The sequence below is a fragment of the Thermobia domestica genome, unplaced genomic scaffold (genome assembly GCF_964235325.1).
Source record: "Thermobia domestica unplaced genomic scaffold, izTheDome1.hap1.1 HAP1_SCAFFOLD_333, whole genome shotgun sequence".
Lineage (NCBI taxonomy): Eukaryota > Metazoa > Arthropoda > Insecta > Zygentoma > Lepismatidae > Thermobia > Thermobia domestica.
Window position 1 is genome coordinate 69,415 of NW_027656046.1, and position 17,184 is coordinate 86,598.

The 17,184-nt window shown below is 35.0% G+C and overlaps 1 protein-coding gene across 1 annotated transcript; it reads left to right on the plus strand.

Moving 5' to 3' along the window:
• Positions 1 to 1,356: 1,356 nt before the first annotated feature.
• Positions 1,357 to 14,840, plus strand: LOC145676750 (uncharacterized). The gene is made up of 2 exons (XM_081747560.1): positions 1,357 to 1,869; positions 10,643 to 14,840. Exons 1-2 carry the CDS (start codon positions 1,505 to 1,507, stop codon positions 12,246 to 12,248), a joined length of 1,971 nt encoding a protein of 656 aa, XP_081603686.1. The 5' UTR covers positions 1,357 to 1,504; the 3' UTR covers positions 12,249 to 14,840.
• Positions 14,841 to 17,184: the final 2,344 nt, after the last annotated feature.

Below are 17,184 nucleotides of genomic sequence, written 5' to 3' on the forward strand. Positions count from 1 at the left end.
AGAAATAGAGATGAGGTACTATTAATAAATCCTGAACCACCGTTAGTAATAGACGTAGGTCTGTCTTCTCTCTCTGAATCGAATTTCTGAAGAGGTACTCGCACTTCTCTTACATGTGTATTAACGCATGAAATTTCGAGAAATTGGCAGGAAGAAAGTTCGTGTGTGGCAATGTTACATGCAAAATTATAAAGATAAGAAAGTATCTTGCAAATATTCTGAACATATATATTTATACGCAAGTGTTGACAAAATTGTTTATAACATTTAAAAATTTAATATGCTTATAATATCAGTAGTAGAGTCAAGTTTAGAAAAGCCACTTACATGTAAACTTTATAGCGGTTTAAAAATATGTGGACTTACTATACAATTTTTGAAATATATTTACTTATATAGGACCCTATTGTAAATAAATATCCATTTATGCGTACTCTCTAAATATAATAGAATATTAAGAAAATAACATAACATCGTTCAGAATATAGATTTTTAAGGACTCCTCGGAGGACAACAGTAATATACTGTGATTAAAAGCGAATTTATTTTTGAAATCATAATATAATGAAAGAATGCAATTTTCTTTGTGATTGTACATAAATTCCCGGAAAATTTTCATTTTTGGGAATATTCCCGAAAAATATCTTCCCGAGAATTTGCCAATCACTATGTCTGACTCTAATTTCTGAAGAGGTACTCGGACTTCTCTTACATGTGAATTAACGTATGGAATTTCGAGAAATAGGTAGAATGAAAGGTCGTGTATGGCAATGTTACGTGCTGAAATATAAAGATGAGTAAGTATCTTGCAAATTTTGTGAACATAAATATGTATGCGCAAATGTTGATAAATTGGTGAGACATGTATCTTCTGGCATTTACCCAATCTAATTGGTTTATAGCATTTATAAATTTAATGTGTTTATAATATCAGTAGTAGTCAGGTTTAGCAAATCCATTTACATATAAATTTAAACTGTTTAGCGGTTTAAAAGTATTAGGACTTAACTATATATTTTTTCACACATATTTAATTGATACAACATATTGTAAGTAAATATACATCTATGCGTACTCTCTAAATATAATAAAGTGTTAATAAAGTAACATAGTACCGTTCAAAATATACATTTTAAAGAATCCTCTGGGGACAACAGTAATCATATGCTGTGATATAAAAATTAATTCAAGTTTGAAATTATAATATAGTAATAGAATGCAATTTTTTTCTGATTGTACATAAATTCCCGGATAAATTCCCATTTTGGGAATCTTCCCGGGAATATTCCCAGGGAATATTCCCGAAAAATATCTTCCCGGGAATTTACCCATCACTAGAGAGGAGTAGTAGTTGAGGAAGAAGAATAAGAGGAAGAAGAAGAAGATTGGAAATATAAAGTGGCTCTTGTGAACGTAATTGTAATTAATTTCATTAACACTGGCAGTGTAAAATATAAGGGGAGTATAAGAACAGTGTTAAATTCTTATTATATTTCAATTCACAATGGCTGGTAAGGCGTCTGTTAAGTCGGAATTGATGTGCAAAGAAGAAATTGCTTATGTCTTACCTAATGATGATCCGCTCGAAGGGCGAGGGTGGACATACGAACTGATGAATGACAACAAAGAGTTAATATTATCTACAACGGAAGGAGATGTATCAGTGGACAAGGATAAAGCTATGTGCTCTTTGGATGTGAAACTAAATGTTGATAGGGTGAAACCAGATTTAGCACTAGAAGAAGATCCTGAATTTGAAAGTAATACAGAAACGCTAAGAAAAATTGTGGTTCAGGAGACTTGCGCGTCGTATTCTAACGACTCCCAACAATTAACAACAAAAAGTTTAAATTCAGTTCGGCCAAAAAGGTAATGTTCAATTTTTCATTAACTAATTCGCTCAGATTGATAATACGGTTACATGGTTTTGGAAATTTTGTTGGTTAAAAGCAATACTTCACGAGAAATATTTAGGTATGGGAGATATCATGAACGTAAGTTAGTAGCCTACAATTTGGAAATGACATGGCACACATAGACAAGCTGTGTACCAAATAAAAATAATAACAAGATTGATACGATCCATACAATTCTTATGTAGTTCATATCTTGATAAAATAATTATTTCTTTATTATTGGTTACACATTTCCCACTAATTGTTCACATATTTAAAATATGGGTGCTCGACGATATTGTTTTATTTATATAGAGACTTATGTAAAATACCAAATAATGAGAATGGTAATTATCCTACAATTTTACAAATGTAAATCTGTCATGTATTATATTCGAACATACACTATGGACGTTTGTGATTTTATTTTGATTTAGCTCAAATGGGTCTAGCTTGATTTTTCCGGCTGGCTTCGAAAGGCATAAGTAAAATACAAGATAAAGAATATTTTAACCAACAATGGATGTTCATTATTTGTAGAGGTCCATACAACAGTCCATTTCGTAACTGCACTCATTTTTTCAAGGAATTCGACTTTTTCCATTCCCAGGAATCTTTTTTAGGGTATGGACTTGCATTTTTCAATATGGGATCACTTTAGGAGCTTGGTGTACGTGCATAATATATGAATTATTGTAAAAACAACGCTAATCAGCATGTGCTAGGTGGCCGGTAAAAATAAGATTGCTATACAGATTAGGGCATTACGCAGAATGTGGGTAAAAAAAGATAGCGCAAAATTCTGTATTTAGGATGACTTACACGTCTTACGTGTTGAATGTGTTCTTGTACGTTCCTAAGTATTTTATAGGTAACATGCTGAAATGCTTTCTTTGCTTGTATATTTGTGTTCCAAAGTAACACAATACATTAGGGACGTAACTTCTTAATCATATGGATCCCTTCATTCACAAACATTTTCATAGTTCCGTGTTATGGTTTGCCACACTAAATTTTAATACTTCATTTCGCTTACAGTGGTTACTAGCTACCTTGACAAGGGGTTACTTTGCACATCGGGCATTACTTCGCCAAAATATGAACAGAGTTTCACAGTCCTCCCTCGGTAAAACCATGAACTGTATACACGAAGTTTCAACTACCTACGATAGAACATGTAACTTTATTTTGGTGTTAATGTTGGGGTCAGCATCAGTTCTAATTACAGGAAGGCTTTGTTGTTTTAGTGGCGTGAAAAACAGTCACTCTAAGGACCGCCAAATTTTTAAAGAATTTCCGTCAATGTTAAGTCAGTTTCGTTATATTATACATTGTAACTTGCATTGTACAACGTAACTAATAACCGTTTGAACATTTTAATACAAATAAATTAGTAAAACGGCGGTTATGCCCTACAGAACGCCATTCTGTGCGTAATTATTTGACAACACAGGTTGTAAGTCATTCATTAAAAATACAGATTAATGAATTGGATCCTAAAACCAACGGTGCTGACAATCTCTTACATTTGAAGCTTGCAGGGTCCCTGACGATTCGAATGAATCGCTTCTACCCTAAGACCTTACATACCACCCTAGTTGCATGCCTTCGGTATTCAAGTCATTACAAATCAGAGTTAATTTCCGAACCCCAATTGGGCTGTCAACATTCAGGCCTTGAGGAGGCATTTTAAGAAAATAAATATAATGAAGAGGACGACAAGAAATACACCCTGGGAGGAGATTTAATGCTACAGCCTCACATTTCAATTCATCAATTTTTTAATCATTAGTATTACTTCAGGCCCGCTCGTACCTACAAAATTGGTAGGTTTACAAATGTAACCTTTTAAAGAGCGCTAGCTGATACTTAAGTGTGGTTTACTAGCAATTGCACTTATCTTTATCGAGAATAAAGTCACATCCGAGAGCATTTGTCACAATAGTGAAACACAAGATAACAGTAATATTAACTTGTTCATTAAACATTATTGTTGTTCATCGCCTACTCGTACGTAGCAATCTTAATATGTTCTCATAACATAAATCTTAGTTTTACCATATACTGCGTAACTGACGTAGGCACTCCGTACTATCGATACATCATATTATCCGGTGTTTGTCGTAGTAAAGGGTAACGTGGAATCGTAAACAGTCTTCCCTTTTTCTTTTTCTCGAGATCGGTTTATGATTCCCGGCACAAGAATACAAGAGTTATTTTCAAATATCAAAAAGAATAACATTTAATTTACTTTCTCTAAATGCAAATCAAAACTAATTCTTTTCTATAAATCCAAATCAACACTAATTATTATATCAAAATATAAAATCCGAACATAAATTTAGTACTATTATACTTTTCTCTAATTATGCCAAACATTAAAAATTATAACAAAATTTTGAAATTTTAGTCAATTGCCGAATTTGCACATTAGCTGGGACCCAACCAGGCGTCGGACTGGTTTCATCACTTTAATTTTATAACGAAAGTAGAGATGTCTCTGGGGGATGAAATATATTTTAACCTTCAACTCTTCTTAACTTATAATATCGCTTTCTCTGAAGTCAATTAACTTCTGTTATCATTAGTCACATTGAATGCACATTGACTTTTCATAGTAGACTGCATGTATATATCGAACGACGAACAAATCAACGAGCAACTTTATCAAATTCAAGGTTATTGTCAATTACTTTCAATATTATACTAAATTGTGTTTAACTTACAGTATTTTGACGGCGACATGATCTTACATTACAAATTTTCACATATTTTCTCATTATACAATCACAACATCTGATGAAAAACTTCACTATCTGAAGAGCACATTTTTTTAATTACCCAAAATTTTAACTTTATGATTAATTGTAGTTATTACTAGTACTTCTCTAATTATGTTCGTAATTATATCTAATTGCCTAACATGTCTCTAAATGCTTGATTGTATGGGGACAGTTAATGTTAATATAATCATAAAGGAGAATGATTAAAAACTCAAGCAAAATTTGATAATAAAATTTCATTATGAAGTATGGTTCCCAAAACTGGAAAGATCTGAAAAAAAAATGCAAAACTTAAACATCCTAATAAGAATTCGATACTGAAAGTCCGCATCCAAAACGGGATAGCCATACTTTTCAAAAGTGGTGCGGTATTATTACAATTTCAAAGTCGGAAATCGCGTTCTAAATCAATTACCTGTTTAAAATTTCCAATGCTGTCTTTCCTCTCCTTTCCACATTCATCTTTCATCTCCAAATGCTGTAAGGAAACAACAAAATATGACATCTAAATAAACGTACCTGATTGTAAGGCGATGTTGATGGTTTCTTGGACTGGTGCGTCAGTGGCGGTGGGCACACACTTTGATTATGAAAATTAACCTTCGAAATTCGGGGAAATAAACAAATAAATGAACAATAAACCTTTTTTTCATAATCTAAAAGTTAAAAAGTTCAAATTCGGTATTTCTGATTTCTCATCTCTTCCGGAGTTTAACCCGAGTTGGGCTGAAGTTTACGCTTTTTTTGTGCTAATATTTTATTTTTCCATCTGTGCCGGTTACGCTTGTAAGCTGTAATTAAGCACGGTTACGTGTACTTTTCCAGTTAGTTAGTTTAATTTCGGAACTTTTCTCCTCTTTGCAGCGTATTTACTAAACTTCCACGTAATGACACGCCTTCCTTTGCGACGTTTGGATGTACGCTGCATTGCGATACCTGCCATAAATTTCCTTTTACTTTTGCGCTTACTATTAGTATATTTTGCCATGTAGTTTACTATACAATGTTCGCACGTGTTTTCACTTAAGCTTTTTAGTGCTCTTCGGAGTCGATGTATACTTCTTCCGCATGATTGACTCGAAACAACCTCGCCTACAGCTCGACTTTAATTTGCATGTAGTTCGTCTTTGACCGAGGTTAGTGCGTTCCGAATTACGCTTACCAAGGCACTTTCCTTTTATTCTCAACTTATTTCCTTCTGCACGCCTAATGTGTGGTTGTGCGTGCTGAGAATACGCTGTACGTGGAGGTCGACGCACATTGTTTTCATCATGAGCAATCAACATGTCTACATTTTGTGTAGCACTACACTTAAACTTTCGCTTTTTACAATTTCGCAATAGTGAAGTACTAGCTTGAAAATTCAAACATTTCGGCAACTGAAAATTAATAAATGTTGCATCTGATGTACTGATATGATCACGTCTGCTCATTTTAATTCTACTGATTATGCTCCTCGAAATCGAGTTTACGTTAATAATGTATTACGAAAACTCAACTGGGTATCATTGACCATCTTATTTTTCTTCTTAACTTTGGTGTTACATTTCAGTTCTATAACAGAAATATACTTTCGACTGCGTGTGCTTTTTTGGAAGTGTTACGCTTGTTTACGGTAAACATTTCCGACCGATATATTATGTACGAGACATTCACTACGTAAACAGAGTTCGCTTGGCGGGTCTATTGTGAATTTGAAGTCGTTTCTTTCTACAATACTCAAAGCTGATAAAGTCGGAATGGATTTGCAGCACTAAAATGCAACTTACGTTAGACATACACTGTTACAAAGACAAATTTGAATTTGTTAGTTCGCGCAAAACCATTTGCCTGCGAAACAAATCCGACAACACTGTAACTTCGTTATCACACAAAATCATCAATTGAACTCTCAAGACTTCCCTGGCTTTTTCGAGAGGGCGGATACGCGCAACCTGAACGCTACCGCTTATCATGTGTGAAACATCGGTATCCCTTGCCGGCAAAACAATGTCATTAGAAACGCGGTATTTTTACAGGTACGCGTAACGATTCTTCTTTTTTGCTATCTCTACACTGCATATTTCCTTTTCCTGACTGTAATCGACTTTCTGGTTTATTTGGCACGTATCTTTCACAACTTGGGCTGGCTCGAATTCAAGACGGTTTCTCTTCCGCCTTGCACTCTTTTATTTTGTTGGTTTGCCTACACTCAATCTGTGCCGTTCGCATGTATTCATAGAACACAGTGAGACCTTTCTTTCATTCCGCTACACTTTTTTTAAACTCATCAGTTACTGAATCAACATGATTGGCCGCGTTAACTAATTCAGAGAGTACTTCAGTTAAGGAGTTATTGGCTACTTTGATATTAATACGTAAGCTGTCTGCTTTGGCATTCAATTTGCTCTTTCCTACGCTTCATAATCGTTTCTGTTACAGGCTTTTGAAGATCACCTACTGATTCATGTATTTTTTGTCCTAGGCATCCAATATTCATTACCATTTTTGAGCAATGGTTTCTAATTTTTTCTCTAATTCTTCTGTCAACATTGCTTGAAATTGTTCTAAAACACTAGCCTCCGTATTGATATGAGATACGAGCAACTAATTCAAAGTACAAAAATATAAATGTCTGAGTTTAATACGAAAATAAGAAAACTGCACTTAAAACATGAAACACTAAGAATTTTGATATTACGACCATTAACAAGCAATCCTTGTTTTTACAACTCAGGTTTCATTTTGCGAAGTGCTTCAATATAAAATTAACATAGATATAAACTAGTACCATATATAAAATATTTTCTATAACTATTCTATTAGGCTTTGATTCCATTTTGTACTAATACGCAATAACACATTCAGCAAGGCCATGTGATAATATTTGAAAAACAGTATCACGTGACAGTTTCTACACAATAACTGTGTCTTAATCAGACTTCCACTCCTTCTGGTTGCTCGGAGTTGGTCGTCACTTATATATACTGGCCGGAGATCAATTTTAATTAGGTTCCGCCCCTTCTTTAAAAAATAACACATGTCTGGTTTTCACTTTCACTTTTTAGCTGCACACGTGTCCAATTAAAGGTTTACTTTTTTCCGCTGGATGCGTCCTGTCCTCTAATTATCCTTATTATCCTTGTTATTTTGTTTCTCTTTCTTTCTTTTTCCTTTTTATTCCTTTTTCTTTAAGCAGAATCTTCTCTCATTCCTTATTTATAGAGAATCTTGCATTCCAGCTCATCACCTTGCGTCCTGCTTTCATAATCTCTCTTGCTTCCTTCCATTTTGTCACCAAAGTCCTGTTCTCTACTTCTATGACCTATGCTCCTTCCCACCCTGTCCTGTGGTTTGTTTCTTTCTGATGCTTGTATATCGCATTGTTGTCCATTTTCAGTCTTACAACTTCCTGGTGCTGCTTAATCCTTTTTTTGCATTTTTTTTTTTGTTTCTCCTATGAAAATTCTTTTCCACTCCTCGCATCCTACTCTATACAGTATATTACTCCCCCTTGATCTTTGTTCGCTATTGCTTTTCTCTTTTTTCTTCTGACTAGTTCAATTATTCTGCTTCCTCTTTTCCTGTACGTCCTAATTCCTGCTTTCCGAAACATTATCTATATGTTCTCTGTTTGTTTGCACAGTTACTGTGTTGAAACTGTCACGTGATACTGTTTTCTTTTTACATATTATCACATAGCCTTGCTCAGTGTGTTATTGTGTATTAGTATTAAAACATTTACTCTTATTCATAAATGCACATGAAGGTGCATAGTGTAAAACATGTATGTATGTGTGTATACTCAATCTGCTGTTTGCTATCCACTCACCTGTACAAAGAATTAAAAATCAACAAGAAAAATTTTTATGAGTTACATGAATCTCTCTGTTGCTCTCAAGGTCAAAACATATTTACTTAACTTACATGAAAAATCTACATTACTCAGTTCTTGTTTTTATCTATCACTTTGCTTTATTTTTAATTAATTGTGTTCGCCGAGGATCTGATAGAAATTGACTGTCGATGCTAGGCTAATCAGATCCAAACTCAACACGTTATCTGTATAACTAATGGTATTGTAAAAGCAGTTGTATTAAGATTACTATAATTTAATCCGGAAAACGGTCGCCATGTGGGTGAAATCGTGTTTTTTTGGTAGTTGTTAGATTCTTGTAAATATAATCGTAACCTTCACATTGATTTTCGTCTTTTTCCCAAGATTTGTCACTTGTTTATTGCATTTATCTCAGCTTTGCTACGGCAGTGTGACGTAATATTCAGGTCTCAAATATTCAGTAACAATAATAATAATAATAATAATAATAGTATAGGTAACAAATTCCGTAAGAGGACACATTGTATTAAAGCCTGTAAAAAAACCCGTAGCGTAAGTCATAAGTTACAAAATAGTCGGGATTGGAGAGAAGTGTCAGGACCAACAGCACATACCCTCTCGATACGTTCCTACAACTAGCTACATGTTATAACGGAAATTTTCCCTACAACTAGCTAAATGTTATAAAGGAAAGTTAAATGTTATAACGGAAAGTTTCGAGGTAATTTTGGTGTAGAAAGTAGGGATTCTGAACTCACAAGAGCCGTAATTACAGTTGTTTTTAAGTAATGGTTATGCTGGCTAAGCTACAGAAGATGTCGAAGGGGTTTCGGGAAAGGGGTTCCGTACCATCATGAGACACCTCTACAGCTACTCAAATTTAAACGAAAGATTTCCGCTAATATTTTGTGTAGAATATATTCTACTGTACGTTTTCAGGAAAAAAACTGTAAAAAAAAGAACTGAATATAATTGAAAACTAAAGCTTCTAATAAACTAACTAGTGAAGTTTGCAGATTTAATTAAAAAAGCTTTGCTACAAGAATATATACACAGAGCATATTTCAGTGAGCTCTGAAATCTTATCAAAATGATGTATAACATTCAGTCTACAGAGCAATTGTTGCTTATAGAGTGGCATACACTATTTCTAGAATCGAGATAAGATGAGCAATGTTTACGATAGTTTTGGTCTCGTCTCGATTCTCATCTCCAAAGCATGACTATAATGTGAGTTAACCTTGTCCCGTCTCGAATTAAAATGTTTCATCCCGATTTTGTTTGGTTTGTTTTAGAATCGAGATGAGAAATTCGTCTTTTCATGGGCAACATTACACAAAACCGAAATATTTGTTTTGCCTAATAAAACGTTTCTGCTTGTAATGGTACGACCTGAGCGATAATAATTTTTTAATTCTTAAATATTCTTCGAGATAATTGTTATTATTATAAGTATTACTCCTGAAAATTTGATAGTTCAAGTGCTGCAACAAACGAGTACTCAAATATTTGAATGTAATGAAGCGTTTTTTATCGCCGATCTATTTCCATCAAAATTCCTAAAGTTAAAAAAAAAAATGCTTGACGTGTATTTGATCGTAGAACCTCGAGATTACTGGTCAAGCCCCTAGACCACTGAACCACGATCACAACGCTGTAAATGATTCGTCTTTAGCCTTGTTACTCTAAGTTTCTCTGCCTCAGCTTGGAAAGTTGTATGTAATTTTTTAATTGGTTTCAAAACGTCTTTCGTGTTCCTCTTATGATGATATAAGTGAATTATCTTCGGTACAGTTTCTATTAATACTTTGAGTTGTTCTTAAACCTTTGGATCGCAAGTTGGTTTTTTCTCCACACGAATCTACACATAAGACAGATTTAATTCTCATACTGTGCATTTGTGCCAAGACAGCCGACAATACCTGGTCATACGCTTTTGTCCGCCAGGATATAAATGATAATTTAATTTGATATAGTGAAACAAACTACAGCAACTTATTTTGAGACATTAGTGATATGGTACTCCATTTCATATTTCTACATTATTTAATGTAATAAAACATGTAATATAGCGAATGATTACATGTTTTTTTGCTACTTAATCATTATCTCCATTTACATTTCATTGTTTGTTGAATTTGTTACAGGCGCAATAACATCTTTGCTTTCCACGGAGAAGGGAATACGTTTACTACATTAAATAAATCCATTTCTCATTCTTATGATGAATCTAATACTTCGACGCAGTTTGGCAAAGGATTTCATCGATCACGTTTGACACAAAATATGGTGAAACAGGAAAGTGAAAAGCGTCATACGTCCGAAACTAGTGATAAACGCTCTAGTCAAAGTTCAACTATGTCAAGTGGTGAGTTAGGGCATTCAGGTGAAAAATCTCACATATGTGGAGTATGTGAAAAGGAATTTAGAGTATGTTCAAGTTTGGCTAGACACATGTTAATCCACACAGGAGAAAAACCTCACACGTGCCAAGAGTGTGGTAAGGCATTTAATCGAAGTTCAAATTTGGCTACACACATGTTAATCCACACAGGAGAAAAGCCTCACACGTGCCAAGAGTGTGGTAAGGCATTTATTTATCGTTCACTTTTGGCTAGACACATGTTAATCCACACAGGAGAAAAACCTCACACGTGCCATGAGTGTGGTAGGGCATTTAATCGAAGTTCAAATTTGGCTACACACATGTTAATCCACACTGGAGAAAAATCTCACACGTGCCAAGAGTGTGGTAAGGCATTCAATCATCGTTCAAATTTGGTTACACACATGTTAATCCACACTGGAGAAAAGCCTCATTCGTGCCAAGAGTGTGGTAAGGCATTTACTCATCGTTCACATTTAGCTACACACATGTTAATCCACAAAGGACAAAAGCCTCACGCGTGCCAAGAGTGTGGTAAGGCATTTACTCATCGTTCAAATTTGACTAAACACATGTTAATCCACATAGGAGAAAAACCTCACACGTGCCAAGAGTGTGGTAAGGCATTTACTCATCGTTCAAATTTGGCTACACACATGTTAATCCACACTGGAGAAAAGCCTCACTCGTGCCAAGAGTGTGGTAAGGCATTCAATCATCGTTCACTTTTGGCTAGACACATGTTAATTCACACAGGAGAAAAACCTCACACGTGCCAAGAGTGTGGTAGGGCATTTAATCGAAGATCAAATTTGGCTACACACATGTTAATCCACACTGGAGAAAAATCTCACACGTGCCAAGAGTGTGGTAGGGCATTTACTCATCGTTCAAATTTGGCTACACACATGTTAATCCACACTGGAGGAAAGCCTCACTCGTGCCAAGAGTGTGGTGAGGCATTTATTCATCGTTCACTTTTGGCTAGACACATGTTAATTCACACAGGAGAAGGAACTCACATGTGCCAAGAGTGTGGTAAGGCATTTAATAGACGTTCAGATGTGGAAAGACACATGTTAGTCCACACACGAGAAAAACCTCACACGTGCCAAGAGTGTGGAGAGGCATTTACTAGACGTTCACATTTGGCTACACACATGTTAATCCACACAGGAGAAAAACCCTACTTGTGCCATGAGTGTGGTAAGGCATTCAATCATCGTTCGACTTTGGCTACACACATGTTAATGCACACAGGAGAAAAACGTCACACGTGCCACGAGTGTGGTCTGGCATTTCATCGACGTTCAAAATTGTCTACACACATGTTAATCCACACAGGAAAAAAACCTCATACGTGCTAAGAGTGGTAAGGCATTTAGTAGACGTTCGACTTTTGCTAAACACATGTTAGTCCGCACAGGAGGAAAATCTCACACGTGCCAGGAGTGTGGTACGGCATTCACTCGTCGTTCATATTTGGTTGTCGAGGTCCAGTTAGACTGCACACATGTTAATCCGCAGAGGAACAAAATATCACACATGCTACGAGTGTGACGGCGAATTTAAATATCGTTTAAGTTTGGTTACACACATGTTAGTCCATACAGAAAAAAGAGGTCACGTATGCTAAGAGTGTGATTAGAAGTTTAATCGAAGTTCAACTCTGGCTATACATGCTTAGAGCACTGTTCCTATATGGTCTGCAGAAACACCCTGCGAAGACTGTTTTTGGACAGACTTACCTCTGCTCAAATAGTTTCACACTCACGTACGAGATCATTCTGTGGTCTGCTGCCCCATTAATTTTAATACTACAAACAATCCGCCTTTATGGTCTTGCGGTCTTATTTTTATGTAGAGAATTGATTGCGAAACGACATTCCACTGTTCCTTATTGATATTTTCAGACATGTTTCGCTCACAATTAAACAGCCATATTTACGGTACAGTCTGTAAAATTGTTTGTAACACTTTGTACATTTTTATAGTATAGTTTAAAGGTGGTTTTCTGTTCACTGCACTTTTGAGCACCATTCTACTGTACATCACCACATTAAACGCAGAATATAAAAAATTTGATTTGGCACACTTCTCTAGTGTGGGATCACGTTGTCCAAGTCACTCTCACTCTTTTCTTGCCATCTGAGTTGAACATTGTAAATTATTTTAATTGAGTGTTCTCTACCAATAAATGATACTACTTGGTTCACAATGGAAATGACAAAGCATAGAGATATCACAAATATTTTTCCCGAAGCAGTAGCTCGAAATTTGGTTTGGTGCCGTCTTTTTGTATTTTATGCATAGACGATCCTAAGTACATACAAAGATTTTTTACTGCCAAACTTAACATATAGATTTACAGTGTGGATAACTTCATTATTCAAAATCTATAAAAAAAACTGTTGACCTTCTAACCAAAAGTTTTCCACATACCTTTCCTTGTCCGGTTACGTAGTCCCACTCTGGAGCTATACCAATTTATAACTTGTCCATATTACACTAATATATCGAAAAATAAATATCACCTATATCAACAAACTCTTCCAAACTCAGCTCCCTTATTCATGCAATATATACTACCTCACTTTAGACCCCAACTAAATCGCTATCAGCATACTTCTTGTCCCTAATGTTTATGCTCTGCCAGTACACTTTACCCTCGTGAGATACATTGTTCTTAACCTTATAGTGGTAAGGTGAAAAAAAATTTTTATGAATGGTAACATTTTGCCTCCTGGATCCAGGAACATTTTTGTCTGATAAGATGTGATATAGGATTTAAATTTGTATTATATTTATAATATCAAATACAAACACCAGACATTGGATACGCTTTAAGCGAAAGTGTACATTTTTATTGAGGCAGTACCTTTCTTGATAAAATTAAGTTCAATAATTATGTGACTATTTTATTGCTTAAACACCGGTACTGAATATAAAATATTTATTAACTAGAAAGAAATAAACCAGGATTTCTCCTAATAGCGGTATATTCACGTTTCAATTCTGCAGCAGTCTCCACACATCATTTTTGCGTGACTTAGGCAAATCCACTTACAGCACTTTTGGCAAAATATCTGACCTTACTGTGTTTATACATATAACATCGTCCTCGCTTTCCTACATGATTAGGTACAATAGCATCTTCTAGAGTCAATCCGAAAAACCTTGCTTGTTCGCTAAATGTATAACATTACTATTAGTCGGTTCTACATTTTAGAAGTGATATAATCACGTTATTTGCCATCGTGTAGGTTTTACTTCTCTAACTTTTCCAGTATCGGCAACGCAAAGATATTTCGCAAATGGTAGAAACAAAAAAAAAAATGGATTCATCATTAAATCACAGTCGGCCAACTTCGCAAAATAATTCGTGATAATCCAGTTTCGAAAGGTTCAGGAAAACTAAAACTTGAACTTCTCTCAACAACATCCGACACTAGCAACCTCAGCCACATACCATGTCAATAGTAGTACGAGGGGTCCGTCTATCTATAACACTTGATATATAGGCTTAACTTCCTGAAGTGGGATACACCTTTAAAAATGCATCCGTATTCACAACAATCAGGGACCAACCTACATAGTTCGAATTCTGAGATCATCACAGGATACTATCAACGACCTTTGCATAAACAAATCGTAATTTTCAAGAACAGATGCCGATTTGAACAATCTTGCTCATTACGACCAATTCCTCTCCCAGGTAAACGCTGTCAAGGAAACGAAGTACATCCTACAAACAGGTGCAACCTATGAACCTGTTATCCTACAAACAGGTGCACACTTTTCCTTTTCCTATGAAAACTGTCCGAATCTGCAACACTTGGTATCAATTCCCGCCTCCGAGATACAGCTACGAATGCAAGTCTCGGCTTGCTCCAGAAGAATTCAGGCCGAAACTTGTAGTACCACTATTGACTCATTATGTTCAAAATCGAAAAGGTGAGACTTCGAAAGACTAATCAATTTCTTTATATGCATAAACTATTAGCATTTGTCACCCACACTCTTCAAAACGTTCGTCTTTTGCACAACCATTAACCGGTTAACTTACCAATTATTTCCAAAGGAGCGTTTCAATTTTTACCTATTTTCTTATTGCTAAATTCTAACATCTAACATTTTAGGAACAAAACGAATGGCAACAATGTGATTATTTTTACTGAATGCAACAATGATTTACGTAAGCCTAAAATGTGCTTTCAATAAAACCTCGAATATACTCGAGCTTATAAACTTTGTACCGTTCAACAGTGATCAATTGTAATAATGCCCGAATATACTCGAGGTTTTAAATTATTTGTAAAATTAAAATCTCGAATATACTCGAGCTTTTCAGTTAACCGGTTAATAATAAAAACACGTTCAACACGCAGCTCGCAACATTCTTCACCTCGATTTTCATGACACATACAGTGGTTCGTACGTGCACTTTCATGTATCTCCATCCGAAAAAAATTTTTAACTTCATAGTGATCATGTATCTAGTTATTTGACTATGACTTTTATTTCTATTTATCAACATTCTCTTGTACTTACCTCATAAATTCATATTTTAACAACTATTACACGAGGTACAATTTGACACTATACTTATCAGTAAAACGTATCTCACTCCCAAACTTAATTGCAAATTTACCAGCTATCAACTCATTCCACACGATATGAAGCATCCGGCTCGATGCGCCACTAGCGGCGTTACAATACTATTTTATCCTTACACATGTAATATTTTCCATAAGTAGAAGCTTTGCTTTATATATACTTAAACACAAACAAAATATTTGCTGACCAAAACAATATATTCACATAAAAATATTACATACGTGTTCAGTTTCGCCAACTAACATTTTGACTTCATCAGACACTATAAGATACATGAGATACGTGCAGTCTTATATACACACAAGAGCTGAGATATCTTGCTTCTGATTGGCTCCTGGCAGCAGCCAATCCACTTTAAGTATTCTAATTCGTATTTCCCTATACCGAGGCTTCCTATCTGTTGTAAATTACACACACACATCAAAAGGATGATCTTGGCACAACTAATCTAAACTAACAAATAATTGGCATAAATAATTAAATAATATTCTAGATATATATAAATACACATAAATAAATAAATATATAAATAAACAGATAAACATACAATTATTCATGCGCTTAAAAAGACGACACACACATACAATATATACTAGTGGTAGGCGCAGAAACCGGTTTTTCTGTTTCAGGTTTGCAAGAAAAACCTAAACCGTTTTTTTAAAAAAAACCTGTTTTCACCGTAACCGGTTTTATCCAAAAAACCGGTTTCGGTTCTTTAAAAAAAACGGTATCGGTTTTCTTCAGAACCCGGTTTCGGTTTTCTTCAAAAAAACCGATTTCAGTTGACCGAAACCGGTTTAGTTTTTTTGATTTTCGGTTCGGTTTTCATCGAAACCGGTTACGGTTTTCTCCAAAACCGGTTCTTGTATTCTTCAAAAACCGGTACGGTTTTTCTACTGAAACCGATTTCGGTTTTCTTCAAAGCCGGTTCAGTTTTTCATCAAAACCTGTATCAGTTTTTCCAAAACTGGTTCTATTTCTGACTAGAAATTTTTTCGTTGTTCTCCGGAACCCATTTCCTTTCCACAGATAGTTTTTTGTGTTTTCAAGAACAGTTTTGAGTTTTTGCTTTTACTAAAACCATTGCGATGTTTACCGAATCCGGTATTGGTTCCTTGAGAATCTACATATGTCTTAGATCTTCAAATCGGCTTAGTTTTCAATCAAAATTGGCTCCCGTTTTCATCAAGAACTACCTTTGAGCTTCTACTTAAATCCAGTTTGAACTTTCATCAAAACCCAGTTGGGATTTTTGTTATAACGGTACTTTATTATTATTATTATTATTATTATTATTATTATTATTATTATTATTATTACTATTATTATTATTATTATTATTATTATTTACGCTTAAAAACATGTTTTTCCTTCGATTCAATATTCACTCTTCTGTAAATGTCTAGTTGTTTCGAATACAATTACCTTCCTTATTATCAATAGATTTTCAGAACCTGGATTTATTTTAATTAGACTAGCTTAAGCTGCACTCTCTACACAGCGCATCATTCACATATGAGCATGAATCTCCTTGTCATTCCTCACAACATCTGCACATGTCCCCTTATAGACACAAATGAAAGACGTCTTGATAAAAATCGGCAAGGGGTACCACAAAGGAGAGATTTTTTCGATTATTTTTTCAATATCTCGCACCGTTTGCAAGAATGAACCTACTTCTGGTTG

Coding starts and splice junctions, on each gene's coding strand:
- LOC145676750 (XM_081747560.1), top strand. CDS start 1,505: ATGGCTGGTAAGGCGTCTGTTAAGTCGGAATTGATGTGCAAAGAAGAA. Junction 1,870..10,642: donor AATTCAGTTCGGCCAAAAAG/GTAATGTTCAAT, acceptor AATTTGTTACAG/GCGCAATAACATCTTTGCTT.